The sequence below is a fragment of the Leuciscus leuciscus genome, assembly GCF_965113295.1.
Source record: "Leuciscus leuciscus genome assembly, chromosome: 25".
NCBI lineage: Eukaryota > Metazoa > Chordata > Actinopteri > Cypriniformes > Leuciscidae > Leuciscus > Leuciscus leuciscus.
In genome coordinates, this window is record NC_138724.1 from 21,198,578 (window position 1) to 21,223,965 (window position 25,388).

The following is a 25,388-nucleotide window of genomic DNA, read 5'->3' on the forward strand; positions in this document are numbered from 1 at the left end:
AAAAGTATTTTAAATCACATAGAAAATGTAGGTATGTCATTGCATTACATTTATTTTTTAAGACAAAAGCATCTCAAGCAAAAACACTTTATTGAAAAAAATAAATAAAAATAATTATAGAAACAATAGATTAAAAAAATTAAGTATTTTGGACTAAATTAAGTTTTATATTAGTGTATATGTCACAACATATACTTTAAACACAAAATTCTTTCACTTTTCACAAATGTCAATCAACCCAGCATCAGCACCAGAAAAGCATCAGTATCCTAAAGGAAGTGAGTTGACCACGTCTCGGCTAATCATTAGCAGTCTTTTGTCTTTTGGCAAAATCAAACAGCATGCCTTACACTCTTTCATCAGCCTGATTCAGTCAGCCCAATTGTTTTAATATGAACTTCCTCAAGTGTTTTCATTTAGTGTAGACTAGCCCCCTGCTATCCAAGCAGCCTCACCCCCTCAGAATATCTCCACCCCCAAAGACCCGAAGAGTCTTTCTTAATCAAATGTACATTTACTAGTCGCTTGACTTGAGACATCTGCCCCAAGCAACCAGTCAATATTGTGGCCCCAGTTCAAAGCAGTCAGTTCATTAGCTGTGTCAGCTTTACAACCAGAAGGTAATGGGTTTGAAAGTGAGCAACGACAATGCGCCGCAATGCAGGCCTCATTTAATAGTGATTTATCACCAGCCAAAAGCCCTGTTTAACCTTTGGCCAGTGCAGACCTCCCTTCCTCTCTCAAAGGATCCATTGTCAGCTCCCCAGGGTATCTTACTGTGTGAATAAGGAAAAGATGATCTAGTTAAAGTCACATTATATCACTAGCCATATCATCAGAAGTGGAGCAGAACGCTTTGTTGACATACAGAGTGTGTGGATAGTGTTTCAAACGGTTCATTTTCTGTTACAAAAATGAAAATACTGTCATCGTTTACTCACCTTTTTTTTTTGTGCTCCACAGAAGGAAGTATCATAACAAATGCTGGGGGGGTTTTCTGCACAATGAAAGGCAATGGGGTCCAAAGTTGTTTGGACTTTACCATTCTTCAGATTATCTTCTTTTGTTTTCTGCAGAGGAAAGAAAGTCATACCGACATATCTCTCATAATTTACTCTAGGGAGAGAATTTTCATTGTTGGGTGAACTATCATGTTCAGCCATTTTGACACTCAGCAAATATTAGCTAAGATTAAGTCGGAAATGTAGATGCGTGTGATGCCGAAAAATTTGCTTTTGGGGGTATTATGGCATTCTAGCAACAGAAGCATCAGGTTGAGCATGTGCTGTTATTTTCTAGTGATCTAATGCAGTTTGGTCCTGTTAAGTAGTGGAATGACAGGAGGACAATACGGATGCTTGGCGTGGTCCATATGGACGGCATAGGTCTTTGACGGCACCCTCTGCACTTTATTAACCACATGTCTTACCAGCACTTAGTAAACTGTTTTGTTAACAAAGCTCTGGCAGGAAGAATAAAAAAGGGGGTCGGCGTTGAAAATGTGAACAGTTGGTGCGATGTAAAAGACAGTGTTTTCTGCGGAGAGCCTGATGGTCCCCCCTCCCAATCCGCCTCACCTCCCTCCCTGCCTTCAGTCTACGCCACTCCGCCCCGTCCTTACAAGGCATGGCTTAGTCACACCAGCTGCCTGGACCATTCTTCACTGGTTGAGCTGCCCCCTGTCACGACCAGAAGCCGGAGGCTTCCATCCCTGTACGGCTGAAGAGAAAGAACCTGACGGGTTAAGTGGGCCAAAATCCAGGGGGATCTTGAGATGAAGTGATCAAAACAATGCAGATATTTAGACTAGAAAACACAGAGAGCAGTATTGATTAGTTAGGAACTATTGTCTAGTTGTGTGAGCTATTTAACTTGGTGTCATTTGAAGAAATATTATGGGGGAAGAATTAGACATTACTATGCTTTAAAGAAACGCACCAACAATTGTACATTTATTATGTTTAAAACACTTTCATATTAGAACAGTTAGCCATTCAAATATTTAATATGTATTTTCTTAATTTTTTGTATATAGAATTCATATTCTGTTATATTAAATTATGTTAAACACAACATAATACTTATAAAATAAATACTAGCTATTATTTCAATACATACATAAAATACCAAAACAATATATATAAAAATACATAAATACATGATATTATATAAATATGTAAATATAATGTTATATTTATACAATGCATTAAATAATATATAATATTATAATATAAACATTTAAATATGAATAAATACAAAATTAACATAATACATATCTTTACATACTTTAATATTTCAGCTTTTTAAATAAAATATGTTACTTAACATAATATTTATAAATATTTAATACATATTTTGTCATATTTATTTACATAGTTTTCTTTTTTTCTGCCATTCTTCTGCTTCTAGGGTGAACATTGTATATTATATATAATATATGAAATATTATATTATATTCATATAATGTAATATTTATTAATAATTATTCACTAAATATTATATAAACATTTAAATATGAATAAATACTAAATTAATACAATGCATATGTATAAATACATTTGTAATATTTAAATAAAAAAAATTATTTAAAATATATATATTTTGTCATATTTTTACATCATTGTAAAAAATGATATGATCAATAAGTTATGATAATATATATTTTTTTACATTGCTTTAACTCATCAAAACAAGTTAAGCAATTTTCAACTTTAAAAAAAAGAAGTTTTTGAATCTCGTATAATTTATAAAGTCCGTTTAATATAATTTAAGTTGAAATTACTTAAACATCCAAGTTGATTGTACTTTGTAAGTTTAAGTCAGCAACTTTTTTTACAGTGTGGTTTTCTTTTTTCTTCCATTCTTCTGCTTCTAGGGTAAACATTATATATAATATATGAAATTATATTATATTATATTATTTAAAATATTTTTTTTAATTATATTTAAAATGAACCAGACTGTATTGAATTGATGCAATCGGAATTCCAGTACAGATGTTCAATCAGCTGCTCAAGAAAACCAACCAACCAAACCAAAAAGAAAGAAAAAACACAATGCAGGCAAAATGAGCTCCATTTAGAGCCTTACAATAATCCTTTTCTACCCTGACAGAATTTGTTACATTTCAATTTTCTTTGAAGTAGTTTTCGGCACATTTGATGGCGAGCTTCGAAAGCACAGCATTATCGCCGCAAGAATGGGGCTTTTTTTTTTTTAAGGTGTTTATAAATTTCAAAGATCTCTCTGTTGTAGAGCACAGATTGTGTGGTCTGATTGGGTCACTCCCTCAAGAGTCACTTGAAAAATCTACGGTATTTGGCCTAACTCCCGATACTATGTGCGAGCCATGCAAAGACTTCAAGGCATTTGCTTTGTCGTGGAATCTGCTTAGGTTTAGTAAGCATCAAGAAGTCCTCGCACACACGTACGCACCCTTTCCACAAAAACGTTCCCCAGTGGTGAAATTGAAGAACGGGCGACCCATCCACTAAGCAAACAGAATGAACTAATGGATCAGGCATCTTCTCCTCCCATTCCAATTATCCAGAGCCATGTTAAGAATATGGCCGCATTGGTAAACGCTGATGCTAATACAGATAATCCCTTACATACATATACATATCACATTCAGACCGGTCACTTAGCCACCGAGCCACCCAAGCAGTCAGAGTGCAGGAGTTGAGACCGCCAACAGAGAGAAAGTGCATCCTTCAGGTTTGAACAAGCTAATGAGGAATATGTAAATGCTGTGGGGGCTTATGAGATTACCACTTGTTTGATAGTTATTACAGGTGTTAGTAAACCAGTTAATGCTGGTCCATTCAAACCCTGATTGATCCCTTAATACAGGCGTTTGTGGCCATGTTTGCCCTGAATTGTGCTGTGGTGGGTCCACACTGTGTACTCAATACTCACACAAACTTGCTCTCAGTTTCCAACTTTTCTTTCCATTTCTCTGGCCTCTGAACACAGTAACATGATAACATGCTTGGAAATATTCACTAAGGTGAATTCAATTGCATAGATTTGAGGCTTTTTCCTCCAGATGCAAAACCTCGATCAGAGCAGTTCTTCTGTGAAAGTATCCTTCTTATATTTCCTTGCTTTGGAAGGCGCTTGCAAGTTAAAGAAGTCATTAAGCTTATCCAGACACTACAAAAGAAAGATTTTGCAACGGCAAACAAGAGTGTCAAATCAAACAGAGATTTGCCAAAGAGGCTTTGGCGAGTTGGTGAGGTCCATACCAATTTGGAGATTTCAATGCTCTCTTTCTTACTCCTGGGAAAATCACTGGACTTGTTGGAAGAGGACAAAAGCGTTAAATATGAAGAGAACAACTCGAGAACATTATGTGAGATTCAGCAAAACATTCCACAAAGCGGAATGCTGAAACTTGCTACATGTTTATGTGCAACAAAGTGAAACTCACTATAGTTTTAGAGTTTTTAACTGAAAGCAGCTGGGTTTGCAAAGGAACTCTTAACTAAATTGAATCTAGAACTGTTACTAGCTTCATATACATTGGTAATACACCATTTTTTATTTCTCTAAACCTCCTCAACTACAGTCAGATTTCCCCGTCTGGATCAATAATTGTCAGGACCTTGTGAGCCAATCAATGTAAGACAAGAAAACCACATGTACTACAGGAACTCAAGTAAAATCACTTTGCTCACTGCAATTTCCTTCGCCCGGACAGAACAATAGTCCAACATTTGCTTGTCGTGGGTTGGAAAGTTCAGGCAAATTACTGAGCAGATGCAAATCTTTCTTCAAGAGTGCCCACTCTTAACTGAACAATAATAGTTACAATTGATTTAAAGTATTTGGTAAAAGAAAAAGAAACATTTTATAGAAAACAGTTTTCACCAAAGGGTTAAACAAAGAAACCTGGAATCTCTTAATTGTACTACAAAACAATTACATTTCAATTAAATTAAGTATTGTAACAAGGCCATTAACTAAAAACTAGAATGAATTAAGAATATAATTATTTTTAATATCTCAGTTAAGTTTATGACTGTTAAAAAGCAACACATGGATTGATCAAATTTGGCCCTTTGGCCTTATTGAAATTAGTCTGTAAAAATGCCAGTCAACAAAAACCTTTTCTGTTGCAAATAATAATAATAATAATAATAATATATATATGGTTGGGTTTTTTTAAACAAAGGAATACTATACTAAAGTATAAGTATATTTTAAGTATGAATTAGAACTATTATAGATAATACTAGTCACATTATCACTTTTCCGTATATACATATTTCACATAAACACTTCTCCATACACACACACTTGTCTGGTTTTATATCTTTGTGGGGACTCTCCATATACGTTATGGTTTTTATACTGTACAAACTGTATATTCTCTCCCCTTACACTAACCCTACCCCTAAACCTACCCATCACAGAAAACTTTCTGCATTTTTATATTTTCAAAAAACATAATATGATTTATAATCTTGTTTCCTAATGGGGACCATGAGTTCCCTTGAGTCTTTGTGAATTCAGGTTGAAGTCCCCACCGGGATAGAAAAATAAGCACACACACACACACACACACACACACACACACACACACACACACACACACACACACACACACACACACACACACACACACACACACACACATTTTCATAGTCCATGATTTATTATAGTCCATATCCATAATAAATCCTTTACATGTCAGTGGGACTGTCAACATAAAGACAGCAACTATATCAGCAGTGAGAGATAATAAAGTATTTATTATTCAGAACCGTGTGATCGTAATTAGTGTGGAAATACATTGCAAATTCATGGGAAACCCTATTTAAATAGTCTTAGATGGCTTTAGAATTATGAATTCAAAACACTTTCTCTGCAGGATCCGCGCTGACATCGCCCTCTGCTGGTGGCCTAACAAAATACAATTGTGTATGTATCATGCGAGTTTTCAAATCAGCCCAAAATAAGGACAAGTGTATTCCCGTTTTAAGACTTGATGGGGATTGTTTTATATTGTAGTAAAACAATATTATATGATATATTACATTTTATTTAAAAAAAAAAAAAAAAAAGGTTTTTAATTGTTTATTGCTAATGTTCAAATGACGTCAAAGAGTTCAATAAATTGCACACAAGTGTATGTTTTAAATGTTAAGGTTTATTTGGAAAAAATTGGTTAAAGCTAAAAAGCTGATTAAAGTTCTTTATTTGCGGGGAAGGGAAAATGCGTCTTCTTTAAAAATACTGAAACAAACCTGAATAGCCTATAAAGATTACATCACTACAAACTTGGCGTATATGATTTAAAACCGTTCTACCTTTTATCATCTCGGACATTCTCATTTACCCACATAAATATCAAGATTTAAACTGCGTGAAGGCGCTAAAGAGTCTTCTTTGTAAAGAAATTGTCTCTCTCGCGCTGCCAAAACAAAGCTGTTCCCTTGAGAAAATAGCTAAACCCCATGTAATTTTAGCTCTATTGCACCGTTTTAAAATTGATTGTGTTCCGCGACCTTAGGCGAATTAACGCAATGCATTTAAACGTTTTCAACGGTATGTCGGTTTCTTGTGTTCCTCTTGTTCCAAATGTGGCCAACAACACAAGCCCGGTCATTGTGACATGGCGCTGTTCCTCCTTCAAAAAGACCAAGCACGATGGGAATTCAAGAAACGAGCTTTATTTTGGAGGTGCCACCTATTTGCGGCTCATAAAAACAATATTTAGGTTGTGCTTGAGCGTTACCTCGCTGAATAGGCCCTATTCATGTGGGGTTAAGAGTGTAGCGTGGGTCCTGTGAGGAGGTAGCGTGGGTCCCTGTGTTTCGGGGAGGAGCTGTCAGGGCTTCGGAGGACCCGGAGAATAGGGACCCGCCAGAGTCTCTTGCTTGGGTTCGAACTGCGGTGATTTAACTGCATAATCGGATTGAAAGTGAGCCGCGGAATTTATGTCAGTTCACATTTCATCAAACGGCGAGTGTGAATTGAAGTCGACAGAACAGAGGGTTAATCCAGAACTAAAGCCAAAATAATTAGGGGCCCCCATCTAATCTCCTGCTCATTCTAACACCCTTGAATGACATTAAAATATGGCAACGCTTGCTGTTGGCAGTCAAATGTGTTCCCGAACTTTAAATGGGCCAATCAAAGCCTGGACTTTGAAAGCAGAGGTTTGTTCATAGAATCCATCATAGCTTTGGGTGTCAACCACACAGACAAGCTTATTATGTCATGTATAACATTTAAGACCATCAAGAACTGTATTTCATTCTAAAAAATTAGGTAGTCTAGGACTAATCGTCACTTTTTTATTATTTTATTTTTTTACTCCTGTCAATATTTCCCATATCACTTTTTTTTTATAGACTCGTTCCTTAAACGCTACCGAATAATGGGCCACAAATAAGGGGTAAGTTGTCACATTGTAACCTGCCTATTATTTGTTAGGTTTAAAAAGTTAATTATGAAAATCACTGATTTAGCAAACAAACATCATAATTAATAAATTGATTAATACACATATATAAAATATATTTAGAAGAAGAAAAAAAAAACGTTCCTTCCTCATATTAACCCTTGCATGAAGGTATGCTAGTATTTCCTTTACTCAATATACAGAGCAAAAATATGATGACACTGAAATTTTTGTTTGGAGGACACTATTCGTAAAACAAAAAGAAAAAGAGAAACAAAATCTTTTATTCATAGTGTAAAAGTTGTGTCGGCTTCTAATGAAATATTTTTCTTCAATATAAAGTTGTATCTCTGCCTCCTTTTACTTGATTAAAGGATGCATGATGCATGCACTCTACATTCAAACGTTAAAACTTATTAAAGCATTCTAAAAAGGAAGATTAACTTATATTTTTAAGAATCAATTTGTTCATGCCATACGCCTAATACAAAGTCTACTGGATAGATTTAGACTTTCCTTTGTTTGCCAAATCTTAAGCCAAAGTGTCATTACATGAATATATTCTCAAATGCTCCCCAAAATTTGCTTCCCAAAAACTAACCTCATCCTTAGACAAAATCCTAACCTTGGCCATTGGCCACCACCCCAACACTGACCACATCACAAATTTTGCTATGCTGGAATGTAAGGCATTTGCTCCAAAGCAGTGGATGTGCGTCGAACATTGTTAATTGTTCTTAAAGACAGACATTTTTTCAAATGCTCTTAGGCCCCAATTTACAAATAAGATCCCTTGTTTTCACACAGCTGCAAGCCTCTCAAACTTGCCTTGTTGATTAGATCGAACAATTCAACCTTACGCTAATTAAAAAAATTAAGACTGAAATTAAGACATTTGTCTGTCCATGTCTGGGAGAGCCGAGGAGAAGCAGGAAGTCAGCCCAGGTCAGGAATGTCAGACAGGAAGTCCTCCCTGTGTTTGGATGACTACTTCTGAAATAGACTTCCTATTCCCTGCGATCGGTAGGGTGGTGTTTTTATTTTATTGAAGGTGGTGATAGGGGAGGGTGACCACAAAACACACAGCTGCATAGTCCTTAGCTGATAATAGATTGGTAAATAGAGGGTAAGTTTCTTATATAGTTTCCCTTCTGTATAGCTTATATACAGTGTATCTGCTCTGTAGTTATAAGGGATGCATCTCCAACCTTCTACTAGAAGCTACGTCACTTCTCATTTCAGTCCAAAGGGAACTATTAGCGTCAGTGGAAATGCTCTGTTAGTCTGTCTCGGTCCTCTGGTTATTGGTGCTCTGCAAAGACAACAAAGTCTAGTCACAGCTATTTTTAGCACATACTGCTGCTAAGGAAGAACGATAAAAGACGTAGCCTTCGAATTTTGCATTAGAAGGCTTGCAAACTATCAAAAAGCACAGAACAATCTGTATCGGCTAGATGCAAAAAGTACTGTATCAGCCAGTCATTATAGCGAAATAAACAGAAGCAGGGTGATCAAGGCTTGTATCTCACTGAAAGGGTTTATTTAGCAGTAATGACCAGCTGATCTGACATCCTGCTTATTATATGGCAGCAAACCAAATAAATGAATAGAAATGGACATTAAAACGGGGTTAAAAGAGAAAGAGACTAAGGAGTGAAAAGCTAAACATTAAAGGAATAGTTCACTTAAAAATGAAAATTCTGTCATCATTTACTCACCCTCAAGTTGTTTCAAACCTGTATGAATTTCTTTCAGGAATATATTTTGAAGAATGTTGGTAACCAAACAGTTGATGTACCCCCATTGACTTCCATAGTAGGAAAAAAATACTATGGAAGTCAATGGTGTTCAGCAGAAGAAAGACATTCATACAGGTTTGAAACAACTTGAGGGAGAGTAGATGATGTCAGAATTTTAATTTTTAAGCGAACTGTTCTTTTAAACAATAGTTGTGTAGGAAACTGTTTACCTTGGACTAGGGTCAATTATACAATTTAGAGTGCAGAGAGACACAATTAAAATGTTAAAATAAAGCATTCCAGAGGGCTGAGTAATTATAGTCTATTTTTGAATAAACTTACATCAAAATCCATTTCAACACATCTTCATCAACAGCTGTGTGTATTAATACTTAAGTTAGTGATATTTGTGTGGGTTTGTGTTTGGTAGAGACTGGTCTGGGGATCCAGAGAGATGTGTAAACACAGTCATGGGGTAAGTCACAGGCCACGACACTTAACCAAATAAACAATTTCATTAAGGGGCCTCTGAACTTAGATTCCTCTCATGTTTGCTCTACAACCAGCAGCTGTGAGCGATCACAAGACACTGGTAAGAACTTTAAGGAACAATACAAATGATCGCCAAAGATTATGTCAAACCACATACAACCTTTGTTCGATTATCCCAAGCACTTCCACTGAAATATATTGGATTATAACTACCTCAGACACAGAGAGGCACTGTTGCACATGAAGGCCACCCCCACATCTCACCATCTGGATCATTTAGAGGGCGGAGTGCCCGCTTTCCCTCCGTCCCTCTTGCGCTCTCTCCCTTCCTCCCTTCCCTTCCTGCCGGCCTCTGAGCAGAGGATGTGTCTGGGAGTATGAGAGAGCAAGGCTAGCGGTGAAGTGGGTATGCACCCTCTCTCTTCTTCCTCCTCATTACTCTCTGCGTCTCGGCTGATTGCTCTATCTGGCGACACTGAGCAGGCCCTCTGGGCAGGGCAGTCTCTTAGTGGCAGAACGGTGGACGGTGGAACAACAAGCCTAAATGTCAGACGGAGACACGAATGGCCGAGACAATCATGAAGGTACACATCCTTTCTGTTTGTTTGCAATGATGATATGCATTATGCAAGCGTTTGTTTATAAAGTCATAATGTTGCACTAGTAGAGAGATCTAGAGTGTATATCTACATAAAAGAGAAAGAAAGACAAGTCATAAAATTAAATATAAGCAGCATATGTTTCTGCCAGGGGAATTATGTAGGGTTCCACCTACCCTCATAACGTCCAGCCATAATAGCCTGCTTGACTTTTTGTCCTTATATATGTATAAAACACTATGGGTTGAAGGACTTGAATTTGGTCAAATGGATGCATTTCAGCACCACGGCAAATTAATAACAAGACCTATTCATAATGCACAATGTACTTAACATATAACATTGTGTCGTGCAAAAATGCTGTCAAAAAGGGACTAAACCTGAACACAGGGTTTATATCCAAATAAAAGCAAAATAATACAATAGCAAATATCAGTTCTCCATAAATACATTTAGTTTTAGTAGTAATGTATAAAACATTCAGTACCTACAATAACCTCTGAGGTCTTTAAGTGATTGTATATGGTTCTTGTACAAGTCATGAATCATTGTGGTTTTGGCCAAATTCCTGGTGAAGTACTACATTATCCACAATCCTGAAGAAAGGGACACCAATTAGAGAAGTCAGTGTAACCATGGTAATGTGAATGACAGCACAGCAACGCAGCTTAATGAAGTAATTAAATCATGGCTGAAAAGATTACATAATTGTTAGTGCTTTATGGGTTGTTCATTTTCTAATAAAGGATTAAAAAGTCTTACAAATGTATCTTTACTTCTAATTTTCTAATGCCTTTTTGCTCCAAATCAGACTTTAAATCAAACTGTAATGTCATGAATAAAAGATACATCACCTGACTAAAGGCCGGAGAAACAGTGTATGGTCAGTTGTACATAGACCACAGCTGTAAGCTGGCAAGCACTTACAATTGGTCACTGAATTATGAACCTCTGTTTTGCATGATTCTGTCATTTTTCATGGAGAGGGGAAAAACATGCAGTTTCTGCCCTGAAAGTGTTTTAGTAATTGTATTCTTACATAATTTCCCGTGGGTGTTTCAGCTCTTGAGCACCCATGGGATTGAGGCTTACAGAATGGAAATTTTGAAACTTCAGCCTTCAAAACGATCAGAACACCGCTGAGTCATTCTAAGGAGAAGAGATCAATTCATCTGCTGAAGTTTCAAAGTTTGCTCAAAAGTCTCTTTTAGATGTAGCCTTATGCTGGTTTAAATAATCTGTCTCGTGAACATATAGAGACTGTTAAAGTCTTTCATTATGCAAGTCAAACAAGGCTTTCAAAAACAAGTATGCATTCTCTTACACAATCAGCAATAACTTCATAACATTGAAGCTGAACAACTGTACAATTCACATTGGATTTTCTCTGCTCTGGGCATAGTTATTTTGTTTCTTTATCACATGGGCTAAGTATTTTCCCCCCCATTTTGACTGAAAGATGCCCTTGTCCCAGTTGAGGTGTGGCCAGAGCTGGAGAGAGCCGAGTGTTTGGCTCGGGGCGCTGCGCTGAAATGGGCCTCAGGTGTCTTTTGTCGTCCAGAGCATCTGGAGAGACTTGGACAATACAGGAAAAGAGAGAGTCAACGAACTGCATCGATTAATTCAAGGTTAAAGGTAAGTAGTGATACTTTCAATTAGAAAGCCTCTAAAAACCCGATCTAAATCTAAATGATCTAAAAATGTCTGCAAGAAAAGTAATCTGCTCATTTGCATTTTTAAGTCAGTTGTACAGTCCTACCTGGAAGGTGTTGACTGGGGTCTCGGTCAATTGCGAGAAGCACGAGCTGAGCTCAGAGAAGTGTCTCATGACATGCACAAGGTCAACTTGGAGTCCAGGAAAAATTCTGAAGAAGTAACTACACTGGAGACACTTAGGGAGGTTTCGGTCAATCACCACCAGCTCTTTGCTGCAGTTAGCAACCTTCCACGCCTCTATAAAGGTTAGTGATTCCCTGCCCTTTTCAGTGAACTGCATGTCCTTATTATTTTTGCATGCCCTCTATAGATATTTTGGTTAAGTATTGAATGTCAGAGCAAGGGTGTCCAATCCTGGTCAAGGAGATTCTACAACATAACTGCCTGGAAGTTTCCAGTAATTCTGAAGTCCTTGATTACCTTGATTGTGGTTGGAGCTAAATTCTTCAAGACAGTGGGCTTCCAGGAGTAGGATTGGACAACTTGCCTAAAAGCCAAATATTCTCAAATACATCAATTATGTGAAAGCAAGCAATTCTAGCCAAGCAAATTTGATTTTATGAGTCACTGAAGGACAGACTGAATTGCAGACACTATAGCGGGTATAGTGTAAAATGTCTTGGTCTCCAGTTTTTAGGTCCACTACTGTTAAGGCAGAGCAAGAATCTTGCAGAGCAAGAAAGTCACTATTGAAGTTGACAAGTTTATAGCTATCTAAATAATAACATAGCTCTATAACCCACTTAAGTACTGAGGTTTGTTAATGCCAAAGTAATACAAGATTTGTTGTCTCCTCTTTCATGTCAGTGCGGAGTATGGTGCTAGAGACAGAGAGGCTAGTGGAGTCTCGGAGACTATTGGAAGCTCATGCTCGGCTAATGGAACTAGAGCGCTGGCAGGATGAGGTACTGCTGCAGCTCCAGGGAGCCAGGGGATCATCTGCAACAGGATTAACCTCTGAGGATGAGGAGTTGGTGCGGAATTATTTCTCAGGTGTTGGACGCCTGGTGGATGCCCTTGCCAAGGAGCTCTGGGCAGTGGTGGGGAGTGGGTTGACGCATTCTCGTCAGAACCCCACACCTTTTGTGTCAGCTGTACGGATAGTGGAGCGTGAAGAAGCACTGGATCAGATCTTTCTGGAGGAGCGGAGGTCAACATCGGGACACAACACACCCATGCCCCCTGGGAGACCACGTTGTTGGAGGGACCGCTTCTTCAAGGTTTGATGATAAGCACTAAGTTTCCTATTGGTAGAAGTAAAGGAAAAAGTTGTTTGTATGATGGCAAGACTAAATTTAAAATTAAAAAAGGCTTGTGATTTAAATTTACTTAATATGCACCTGTTCAAACTATTTGGTTAGGTGATGGAGGAGGCAGTGTCAGCACGTTTCCGTAGCGTGTCCTACTTGCACACTCAAGGACCAGGGCTTGCAAGTCACTTGTCTGCACTACAGCACTGCATCATGGGAGATCTTTCAACAGTGCGGCATTTTCTGGAGCAGTGTGTTCCAACTCACTATCATTTAACAAGAGCTTACCTGCGCTCCTGCCACCAGTTCTTGCAGAACCATCTTGGACTGGTTAGTGGATGGGAGCTAGAGGGTGGGGAAATCTTTGCTGTTCTTAACTGGGTTCTGCACATATACAACAGGTAGGTAAAGCTTTAGATTAAATGAGAATTTGGTCAATTAGTAACCGAAAAGTCATACACATTAGAATGTGTTCTTTAAGCTCAGAGATGATGGGTGAGCCAGCCCTTGTAGCTGAGCTAGACATTGAGGACATGGGACCTCTCATATCTCAGGAAGGTCTTGAGCAGCTGCAGAACAAATATGTCCAAAAAGTTCGGGTAAGAGCCAGGTCTATAAACTTTTATCATTTACCTTGTCTTCTATGGATTAACAGGCCACATGTTCTTGAGACGTTTTACTGTGATTGTTTGCAGAAAAGTGTCTCAGAGTGGATGCACAAGGCTCTAGAGGTAGAGCTGACAGACTGGCAGAGAGATCAGGAACCAGATATTGACCATGAGGGCTGCTATCACACCAGCCTTCCAACCATCATCGCTCAGGTACTCCAGCAATGGCTAGATCTACAGAAGCAATGTTTCCATCCAAAGTTGTGAATTTAACTTGTGCGCCAAATTTATGCGCATCTTGGTGTTTCCACCCATCGTTCATTTGCAATATCTCAAAATGCGCATAAAATAGGTGGATGGAAACATAGCTAGTGAGAAAGATTTAATCTAATATCAGCACTGATATGAACTGCTCTGATGTCTGGGTTATTAGATGCTAGAAGAAAATGCACGGGTGGCCTTGATGATAAGTGAAGCTCTGCGGGACCAGACAATCCAAATGGGTCTTTATGAAATGGAGAATCTCCTCAGCCGGTGTGTATGTTTAGCAATACTGGTATCATAATTCTAATTGATAATTCACATTTTTGTCCTTTCTTCTCACTATATTGTAACAGATTTCGAGATGCAATCATAGAATTTGGGAAGGAGCATCGCAGGGATCAAACCATAAACAGTAACAAGTTCTACCTCCATTATCTGCTGGCCTGCATCAGCAACTGCATCATCCTCAAGTGAGATGATGTACAAGTATCTTTTTACAGTATGTCTGTATTTGTGTGATGTTTGTTTGAAAATGTGTGTGTTTCAAATAGTTTTGTGTGTGTTAGAGGTGCTTATAAACAGTATATTTAAATCTTTGATTCAAATGTACATCCAGAACCTCCACAGAAAGTCTGCAGCAGCAGTTGTGCTCCTTCCCTTCAAACCGGTATTCTCGCATTCCACTTGGACCTCTGGCTGCCCTGGACCGTGCTGTGAGAAAGGCATGTCGCCTAGTCATGGACCATCTCTTGTTTGAGCTGCAACCTCATCTACAAGAGCTCCTGTCTCGTACCTGGCTGGACCAGGGAGATGTAACCTCAAAAATGTGTGGGGTTCTAGAACGTCACTGTGAACTCTACAACAAAGTGCGGCAACCTTGTCGCCAGGTTAGTGTTTAGACCAGGCATCAGAAATTACATAGACCACACAATAAAATGAGTGTATATTTTTACCAATTAACATTTTGTGGTCATCCATCATCTACAGAGGCTAAAGGAGGAATGTCAATGGCTAACTGTTGTTGAGTATGTCCGAGCACTGATGCAGAAGAGACTAGTCTGCAAAAGTAATGATGAGCGAAATCAATTGGCCCAGCGAATGTCACAGGATGCTCAGCAGCTGAGGGACCACCTTCAAAGCATGGTGAAAGCCCATTTACATTCATTTATTTAGCTATTTTTGTGCTTTAGGAGCATTTAGAAGTCTGCAATGGTTTTAAACTCAACTTCGTAATCGGTACTCTATGACCTGATTTGGCCCAAGCCAACAAGTATTGGCAAATTTGTCCATATATTTGTCCAATCCGACACCACAAATAGGCAAATAAGAACGTTAACCCAGGGTTTAGGAATGTAGGCCTACAGTGTGAAATTTCAGTTTATGAATACCCAGGATTATTGTTAACCCAAGGTAAAGTATGAGCAGTGTAAAACATAAAACAAGACAACCCAGGATTCTGTTTACCTGGGGGTTTAGAATGGTCCAGGCAGGGTTAACTATTTTAAAGTGTGTAAAGCTCTTCTGTTTATATTTCTTCTCCTAGCAAGTAGACCCAGATGCACAGATTCAGCTTTGACTCAAAGATGAAACATAAATGCTTACAAAAAGTCACATTAATTCAAACATAACCCAATATGAATTAATTGCAAACCCGAATCTGACACAAACCTAAGTTATTCATGAGAAACTGACCTGAACTCGACAATTCATTGGATCTCATCAGGCTCTGGTCAGGTAGCAGACCTCTAGGAACAATACAAGAACGTGTTAGTAGTATATGTTTGTGGAAATTAAATGACTTTAACTATTTCACTGCTGTTTCTACATTTAAAGGAGATTGATGGGACAATAGGCGAGGTGAATCCCACAGCTTTGATACTTGCACTGGCTGACATAATCAATGTGAAAGACCCAGGCATGCTAATACTGGAGATTTCTGGACTGGTAGCCAAGTACCCAGATATTAAGTGAGATTTCAAACCAAGCATTCCCAAAAGACCTTAATATTCTAAAATCAATTCTAATACAGAGATTAATCAATGCCAAGAGATTATTTGAACTTACAAAGTGTGTCTTTTCAGTGAGGAGCATGTCTCTGCCCTTTTGGATGTAAGAGGGGATGTGCCCAAAGATGTGCGGAAGTCAATACTAGATTTTCTGGAGCAGAGCACCCCACCTTTACCACCAGGATACCGCCCTATATTCACAGAAATCCTTGTGCCCTCTTCCAGCATGCATTTTTGTCTGCCTACTGCAAAGTGTACTTGAGAAGCACTCAGATAAACTACCTATCCAGCCTAGTGAATGGGAAATTAATTTGTAATTAATCAGTATTCAATAAGACTTGTCTATTCATTTTTTGCTTTGTCTTGTCTGAACAATGCACTGTTATATTAGTAAATTATAATGTGCCCACAAATATTTACATTTATGATCTCACCGAATGCTTACTTACAAAAAAGTACAGAAACAAAATGTACAAGACATTTAAAAACTAAATTGAACATGTGTGGTAGATACAAGAGAAAGCACTGCGCAATCTGGCTCATTGCATTTTTAAATATTTGGGGGTGATCATTTTTTTATGTAAATGTATAAAAATGTTAACATTACCAAACATAGCGTTCCAAAAGATATTAAATCAATTGCTTTAAAACTTGTATATTGTGGTTCACTATGTATATTGTGGTTGATAGTCAATAAAGTAATGAATTTTAAAACATATAAAATTGTTTCAAGGTTATTACGCTAACAATCAATGTAGGCCTAAATACAATGGCACACGATGAATATAGTGTAGCCTACCATTAACATTCTGATAACACTGTATCATGCCACATTATTTGGTTATGACATTATTTCAGCCATATTAGTATTTGAAAGGGTATTATTGGACCTGTGGATACGTTTTCATTTATAGGATACTGATTTGAGACATGGGACTACAAACAACAGGCTACAAAAAAGAGAAATAATTATAATAATAGAATCATGTGTCAAGGGATTATTTTAAATGAATATGTTTAGAGGTATTAACCTCTTAGGTTGCACTCAATCTATTGCTCAATTATTTGTAGCTTGAAAAATTATGTCAATTTATCAGGCTATTATTAACGATAAAAGAAAACAACTGCAACACTAACTTTAATGCACAAACATTTGCTTTACAATCTACAACAACAAAAAGACCTTTGCTGTGTTTAAAAAAAAAAAAAATTACAAACCCAGGTCACCTATGACTGAGAAGGGAATCACACTACAAAACTGATGGAGAGCTAAATACTGTTCAACAACAAGACAAGCTTTTAAAGTGCTTTCTGGGCCCAACATTTCAAAGAGACAAGGACAGCCAATCACTTACCTTGATTTAAAATCGCAACTTTGACCAACATGTGAGCTGTTTCTTCGTTATTAAACACAAAACATCAAAATTTCAAACCTAAAAGCATTTTAAGTAATTTTGGCAACGGCTGAAGGGAAGAAGCATTATGTGGTCACGTGATCTTAGGGGCGTGACTTCTTGAAAAAACATGGCCGCGCCCAGAGAGATCATGTTGTATTAATCTATTGGCGAACGATCTAGCCATTAATAGTACAACACATTCATACTTTAGTGTGTTTTCTTAAGACTGAAATGACAATGAAGACCTTTTGCGGTCGTGCAAATCCAACAACCGGAGCGCTAGACTGGGTTGAGGAAAGCGAGGAGTATGATTACCACCAGGAGATTGCGAGGTGTGTAATCCATCTCATGTAACATCACCATACTTTCACAACAACTGATATTTGCCTCTTTATGTAGAAGTAATCTATGATACTATTCCAAAAATTTTACTTTACTAAATGACGTGAAAATTCTAGACAGTGACTTGCTATTGTTGTTCTAACACGTGGACGTGTGTCGGTAACTGTGCCAGAATATCAATTACACTTAATCGAATTGTAGTCATGTGCTATCCTGTTATGGGACAGGGTGTACATTATTTGTACATCGCTTGATAATGGTTTGTGTGTCTCCTACCTAGGTCCTGCTATGCAGATATGCTCCATGATAAAGACAGAGTGAGTTTTGTTGTTGGACACATACATACACATTATACAATTACATAAAGAAATACTGTAAATCAAAATTATGATTCAAATTTTTTTTTTTAGCTCCTATAATGAAGGCCATTTTGCATTGAATTCATGTTCCACGTGAAAAAGAAAATCAGAATAAAATTTTTTTGGGTGAACAATCAAGATTAGCTTAATTTGACATTTTCCAAAAGCATAATGATCTGGTTTTAAACATAGAGAAACTTTGCTAAATTTTAATCATTCTGCCTTGTGTTCCTAAGAATGAGAAATACTACCAAGGCATCCGGGCAGCGGTGAGCAGAGTGAAGGCCCGCGGTGAACGGGTGGTGGTCCTGGACATCGGCACTGGGACGGGTCTGCTATCCATGATGGCTGTGACGGCTGGAGCCGACTACTGCTATGCCATAGAGGTACTTACTAATGCTTATGTATTGAATGTTGATTAATAAGATGGAATTTAGCTGAAGAGAAAAATGTGATTACCACACAGGTGTTTAAGCCCATGGCACAGGCTGCCACTTCCATCACGGAGAGGAACGGCTTCTCAGACAAAATCAAGATCATCAACAAACACTCCACAGAAGTTACGGTTGGACCAGGTTAGATAACAATCATTATACTTATTATCCAAGTATATCCGACAAGTTCTGTTCATTTGGGTTCTATAGTAGTGATTTTAAAACTGATCATTATAGTCATATATGTTGATTGGTTGCAACACCATTCAAGCAATATTAAAATATAGGATAAAATATATAGTATAACTACCTATTGAATATAACGTATCACTGTGCACTGTGCAGCACCAATAGGTACTTAAAGGGATAGTTCACCCAAAAATGAAAATTCTGTCATCATTTACTCACCCTCAAGTTGTTTCAAACCTGTATGAATTTCTTTTTTCTGCTGAACACAAAAGATGATATTTTGAAAAATGTCGGTAACCAAACAGTTGATGGACCCCAATGACTTAGTAGGAAAAAAAAAATACCATGGAAGTCAATGGGGTCCATCAACTGTTTGGTTACCGACATTTTTCAAAATATCATCTTTTGTGTTCAGCAGAAAAAAGAAATTCATACAGGTTTGAAACAACTTGAGGGTGAGTAAATGATGACAGAATTTTCATTTTTGGGTGAACTATCCCTTTAAGGATTATTAAATATATAAATGTATTAATAAATAATAATTAACTAATAATATTTTTTTCTATGATAAATATTTGTGAAAATGTTTTATACACCTATCATTTACTGTGTATTTTTTAATGCATATTTTGTACAGAGCCAAGCACATGGCATGCAGACAAATATATATGTATACGATATACTTTTTTTTTTTTTCATGTCACGTGCGGCGCTCCGTCATTTTGTATATTAAATACTTTTCATAAATAATACTTTTAAATAAAATTGTATTATACATTTATATAATTGTAATATCATATATATATATATATAATATATATATATATAAATATAATTTTTTTAAATATAATATATATAATTTTTTAAATTATGAAATCTTAAAATGATATATAATTTTTTTTTTTATAAATTAATTGTGTGTGTGTGTATATGTGTGTGTGTAATATATATATAATATATATACATACTTGTACACATAAGCGACTTAAGTGTCATATTGTAAATATTGTAATGGACAAACTCATTTGTACCACCTTGAATGCCTTGCAAATATAATTGAGTTTTTTATCTGTAGATGGAGACATGCAAGAACGAGCAAACATCCTTGTCACGGAGCTGTTTGATACAGAGCTGATCGGAGAAGGCGCGTTGCCCAGCTATGAACATGCACACACACACCTTGTCAAGGTAAATAAATAGTTGTAAATTGTAGTTAAACATTTTGCTGTGTCTTTTAAGTGTTTAATGTTGCTGCTCTCACTGGCACAGGCAGGTTGTGAAGCTGTGCCACACCGTGCCACGGTCTATTCCCAGCTGGTGGAGTCGGATATGCTGTGGAAATGGTCACAGATGCAACCCATAGAGGTGGATGGGAACAAACTGCTGCCCTCTTCTGCTGTAGTGGAGTGTGCAGGAGCGCCCTCTGTCTGTGACATCCAGCTTAGCCAGGTGCCTCCTGAGTCTTTCACTCCCCTCGGGCCCGTCTGCACCATGTTCAGGTACAAGTTCGGATGTTAGTTCAGCTCACTAAATTAAAATGAGCCATTTTTTGTATAATTAACTGATCTATTTTTCCACTCTAGTGTTGATTTCAGCAAGCCGGTTAGCAGTGCTGCACAGTCCTACACGGCACAGTTCAAGGCCCAGACCAGCGGGAGAGCACAGGTGGTCTTATCCTGGTGGGACATCGACATGGACCCTGATGGCAACATTGTGTGCACTATGGCCCCTAGTTGGACCTATTCAGAGCCTCAAACTTACCCTGTAAGTACTGGTGCTCAGCTGCTAATATTAATGAGCGAATATCAAGAATCATCTTACTTGACATTAGCTTTTGAATGTCACAATGCTAAAAATTACAGTATTAATTTACAATAATATAAACATTTGTGGTGGAATGTCTTTGGAAGAGGCCCCTCTAATACGAACACTGTATTACTTTGACTTGGTATAACTATATTTGATAATATCTTGCATCATGTGACGTACAGTGGAGGGATCACTGGATGCAGAGTGTCTACTTCCTCCCTGCAGAGAAGAACGTTTCAGAAGGAGAAGAGCTGAGCTTAATCGTCTCCCATGATGACTACAGTCTGTGGTACAACCTTACGAACAGGTAAAGATGCTTTCAGTCAGTGTTTTAGACCTAGAACATGCCCTCGGTTTTAAACGAAACGGTCTATGAGGAAGACGGTATTATATTTTTGACAGTCTGTCTTTTAGTGAACAAAATGTTGTCAAAGAGGCGCAGTTTCGGCCGTCCTGCAGCTGTCAGGCCCACCTGGTCTGGACGAGGCCTCGCTTCGGGGAACTAAACGACGAACAGAGGACTGAGAGTTATGTGAACGCATTACGCAGTGTAAGTTATACTTTTACATTCACTGTTGATTTACTGTTTTCTGCTTCCTGGCGATGGCTCATAATTTAGTGTGTTTGCATGTATGCTTGCAGATTCTGAAACCAGACAGTGTGTGTTTATCTGTCAGTGACGGGAGCCTGTTACCTATTTTTGCTCATCTAATTGGATCTAAAAAGGTGAGTAGCCCATGTTTTTGCTTGAGTCTTAAGATTCACAAATTTAGGTCTGCTTCAAAACCTGGTGATCTGCCTTCTCCCTACACAGACACTTCTGAGGCAGCATCATGGAAACTCATAATTAAATTAAGGAAATTATTAGCAACTCTCTATACACATGCCTTGCAATTGACCAACAGTGTTTGATGATAGCATGATACTAAGCTAACCATTCCATATTGGGTAAATAATCTGTTTTAAATGAAAATGGACTATTTTTAGTGAGTAAACAATAAGCAACTCTATGCACTACACGACTTAGTTGATTTCAGTAGAGTTGGATGTTAGCATGTTGCTAAGATGATGATGCAATATTAGGTCAATAATTTCTGAGTCAAATTGAACTATTTTTATCGAGTACGTTATAAATTTTAAGTACATTATAAGCAACTACACGATTTTCAATTGAATTGACCAATAGCGTTTGATGTTAGCTTGTTGCTAAGCTAACAATGCAGTATTGGGTGTCTGTTTTTAGTGAAAATGAACTATATATAACAAGTAAATTATACATTTTAAGTAAATTATAGTGCAACTATGCAACTACAGAGTTTGATGTTAGCATGTTGCTAAGCTAACTACAGAAATAATCTCTTTATTCTGGGATTGTGTTTTCTGTGAAGGATAAATAGTGCTGTCTTAAAATGTAGCATTGAAAGCATACCTATGACACCTTAAAATACTGTCTAGGTAGGCAGCTTACTAAGTTTTGAAACAGAACTTACTGTATATGAATCTTTCTTTCTTTTCAGGTGTTCAGTTTGGAAAACTCTGGAATGGCAAAGCAAGTGATTGAACAGGTGAGATTTTGAAGCTAAAAAATCATTGCCAACATGAGTTCAGACAAGATTGGCACTGAAACATTTGATCTCCTGCTCACAGGTGTTACATACTAACTCACTGAAGCATGGTGTACAGCTGCTGGGAATACGACCTGAGCAGCTCTCATTAGCTGATTTAGAAGGAAATCAGGTACGAACTAAATGAATCTGTGTATACACCATGATACCCACTATATATGTACTCTACATGCATTTGTTGACTTGATTTGTTGATTTGAAGGCTCTGCAGAATCTGACTTTATCACATATTTTAGCAAGGATACATTCAATTGTGACAGTAAAGGCATTTATAATGTTACTAAAGATTGAATTCAAACAAATGTATCAACTTTCCACAACAATATTAAGCAGCACAATTTTTTTCAGCATTGATAATAGTAAGAAATGTTTCTTGAGCAGCAAATCAGCATATTTGAATAATTTCTGAAGGATCATGTGACACTGAAGATGCAGTAATGATGCTGAAAATTCAGCTTTGCATCACAGGAATTAATTCTATTTTAAAATATATTAAAATAGAAACGTTATTTTAAATTTGTAATACAATTTCCACAATATTACTGTTTTTACTTTTTTGGATCAAATAAATGCAGCTTGAAATCTCCCTTCAGATTTCCGTATTGATGGGAGAGCCCTACTTCAGCACCAGTCTTCTGCCCTGGCACTCTCTGTTCTTCTGGTATTGTCGCACCGCTGTGGCCCAGCTGCTTCTGCCCAACGCTGCCATCCTGCCTCGTGCTGCCACACTTTACATAACCGCTGTTGAATTTCAGGTCAATTATTTCTTTTGGATACATGTCGGATATACTAACTTCTGTATTATACATTTGCAGACTAAATGTGTAATTTTTTAAATTTTGAATCAGGATCTGTGGCGAATCCGAGTTCCCTGCGGTACTTGCGAGGGCTTTGACGTCAGTCCTATGGATGAGATGATTCAGGTAAGTACTAGTTACAGGTTTTGGTCTGAACTCGGTCTTGAATTTAACAATTAACATGACATTTTAATGCAGTTGATTTGACCTGCTTTTGCGATTAACTCCACCCACAGAAATCTTTGGATTTCCGTGAATCCTGGGAGGCAGAGCCACACCCACTCTGGGAATACCCTTGTCGTGCCCTAACAAAACCACGTCCAGTCATGACGTTTGATTTCACACAATGTGTTCCTGAGCAACCAATCAACAGTGATGGGACTGTACCATTCACAGGGTAAAACGAACATATTAAACTATTATTATATTGCATTATACATAATATAATTATTATATCAGATAGTAAAATATGTATATTTATAACAGAATTATGATATTAAATTATTATAAATATGCATTTATTTATAACATAGACATAAATGTAATCAATTTTGTTTTAGCATGAATTTTAAATGGTAAAATGAATCTTGTGTAATATATCATATGTTAATATAAATAACGTTTATATTACTGTATAAAATAAAATATAATATTATTATTGAAATACATTACCGTTCAAAAGTCTGGGGTTGATACGATTTTTGGAAAGAAGTCTCTTCTGCTCACCATGGCTGCATTTATTTGATCAGAAAATAAAGTAATATTGTGAAATATTATTACAATTTACAAAACGTTTCTATTTTAATGTATTAAATGTATATTAAAATGTAATTTAATTCTGTGTTGGCAAAGCTGAATTTTCAGGAGTACTCCACATAATACTTCAGAAATCATTCTAATATGCTGATTAGGTAAAGTTTTTCTTATTATTATGAATGTTGAAAATGAGTAAAACTGCAAAACATTTCTTTAGGATTCTTTGATTAAAAACAAAATCTAAATACCAGCATTTATTCTTCATTCTTTTCTACCATTATACATGTCTTTACTGGCATTTCTGATTAATTAAATGCATCCTTGCAGAATCGGAAGTATTAATTCTTTTAAAAAATCTTACTTACTCCAAACTTTTGTGCATTAATGTAAATAATATATATATATAAATATATATAATTATAAAAATACACCCCTAATAGATATTGTATATGTGATGCTAGCTACAACAGCAGTGCTCTTGACAGATACTGATGTTTCAGGAGAGGACGCTGTCATGGTGTCGTTCTCTGGATGGAGTATCAGCTGACTGAGGACATCACCGTAAGCATGGGCCTAACCAAGCCAGTCAGCGAAGAGGTATTTGCTAAATGTTATCTCGTTTATTGTACAAAGTACAATATCTAGATTCAGATTTTTTTTTAATGGAAATTCAAATAAGACCGTAATAATCAGGTGTCACTCCCCTGGCCTATTCACCTTAACAGTTTTTTTTCTCATTTAACAGGGAGCTTGTGTGTGGAACCCACACCGGAAACAAGGAGTGTTCTTCTTCAGATCTGTGAGGGAAACTTCTGGGAATGGAAGGGAAGGTCTTTCCTACAATTTAACCTTTGAACCTCATACTGGTGACATTAAAATGGACTTCTCTGTCACCAAACCTTGACCAATGACAATATTCAAGACTCAAGTGAACTAGGTCATCAGTTGTTTGCATTTTATTCCAAGAGATTGCTTATCCAAAGAGTTTTAATGACTGTGAACTTCTTACACCACAATATTCATGTTCACAGTGGTTATGATTTAGTAATTTATCTAGACAATCTGATATGTAATAAGGATTTTGAATACATCAGATCAGAGATATTACTTTGTGTCGTTTGCAGATTCATTCTGATTGCATACTATATAGTATTAGTTCAAACTGAAAGGCACTACACAAGTCCCATGATGCTGTTTAAAGTCATCATATGAAACAGGTTGAATATACACAGATGAGCCAAAACATTGTGACCACCTGCCTAATATGCTGTTCGCCTCCGCGTGCTGCTGAAACAGCACCGACCCGCCGAGGAATGGGCTCTATAAGACTCCTGAAGGTGTCCTGTGGTATCTGGTACCAAGACCTTAGCAACAGATCCTTCAAGTTCTGTACGCTGTGAGTCCGCAGTGGATCAAACTTGTTGGTTCAGCACATCCCACAAATGCTCAGTTGGATTGAGATCTGGGGAATTTTGAGACCAAGGCAACACCTTAAAGTCTTCATCATGTTCCTCAATTCATTCCAGAACGATGTGTGCATTATCCTGCTGAAAGAGGCCACTTCCACCAGGGAACACCATTGTCATGAAAGGGTG

General features: G+C 37.2%; 2 protein-coding genes across 3 annotated transcripts; both read left to right on the plus strand.

The window, feature by feature from the left end:
- The first annotated feature begins 9,520 nt into the window (after positions 1-9,520).
- exoc3l1 (exocyst complex component 3-like 1) lies at positions 9,521-14,832 on the plus strand. Its single transcript, XM_082160318.1, has 10 exons — positions 9,521-10,226; positions 11,701-11,876; positions 11,983-12,202; positions 12,765-13,177; positions 13,319-13,608; positions 13,689-13,806; positions 13,903-14,028; positions 14,249-14,349; positions 14,433-14,578; positions 14,696-14,832. Exons 1-9 carry the CDS (start codon positions 10,187-10,189, stop codon positions 14,551-14,553), a joined length of 1,605 nt encoding a protein of 534 aa, XP_082016444.1. The 5' UTR covers positions 9,521-10,186; the 3' UTR covers positions 14,554-14,578; positions 14,696-14,832.
- Positions 14,833-17,589: 2,757 nt separating this feature from the next.
- On the plus strand, positions 17,590-24,900 carry prmt7 (protein arginine methyltransferase 7). Of its 2 annotated transcripts, none has more exons than XM_082160312.1 (17): positions 17,590-17,814; positions 18,105-18,141; positions 18,420-18,569; positions 18,650-18,758; positions 19,882-19,994; positions 20,076-20,305; positions 20,390-20,570; positions 20,798-20,922; positions 21,018-21,165; positions 21,258-21,341; positions 22,133-22,180; positions 22,263-22,352; positions 22,834-22,995; positions 23,089-23,163; positions 23,274-23,434; positions 24,294-24,390; positions 24,539-24,900. In XM_082160312.1, exons 1-17 carry the CDS (start codon positions 17,714-17,716, stop codon positions 24,695-24,697), a joined length of 2,070 nt encoding a protein of 689 aa, XP_082016438.1. In that variant the 5' UTR covers positions 17,590-17,713; the 3' UTR covers positions 24,698-24,900. The 2 variants fall into 2 exon arrangements, with proteins under 2 accessions (XP_082016438.1, XP_082016439.1); XM_082160313.1 differs by having other exon boundaries at positions 21,030-21,165.
- Positions 24,901-25,388: the final 488 nt, after the last annotated feature.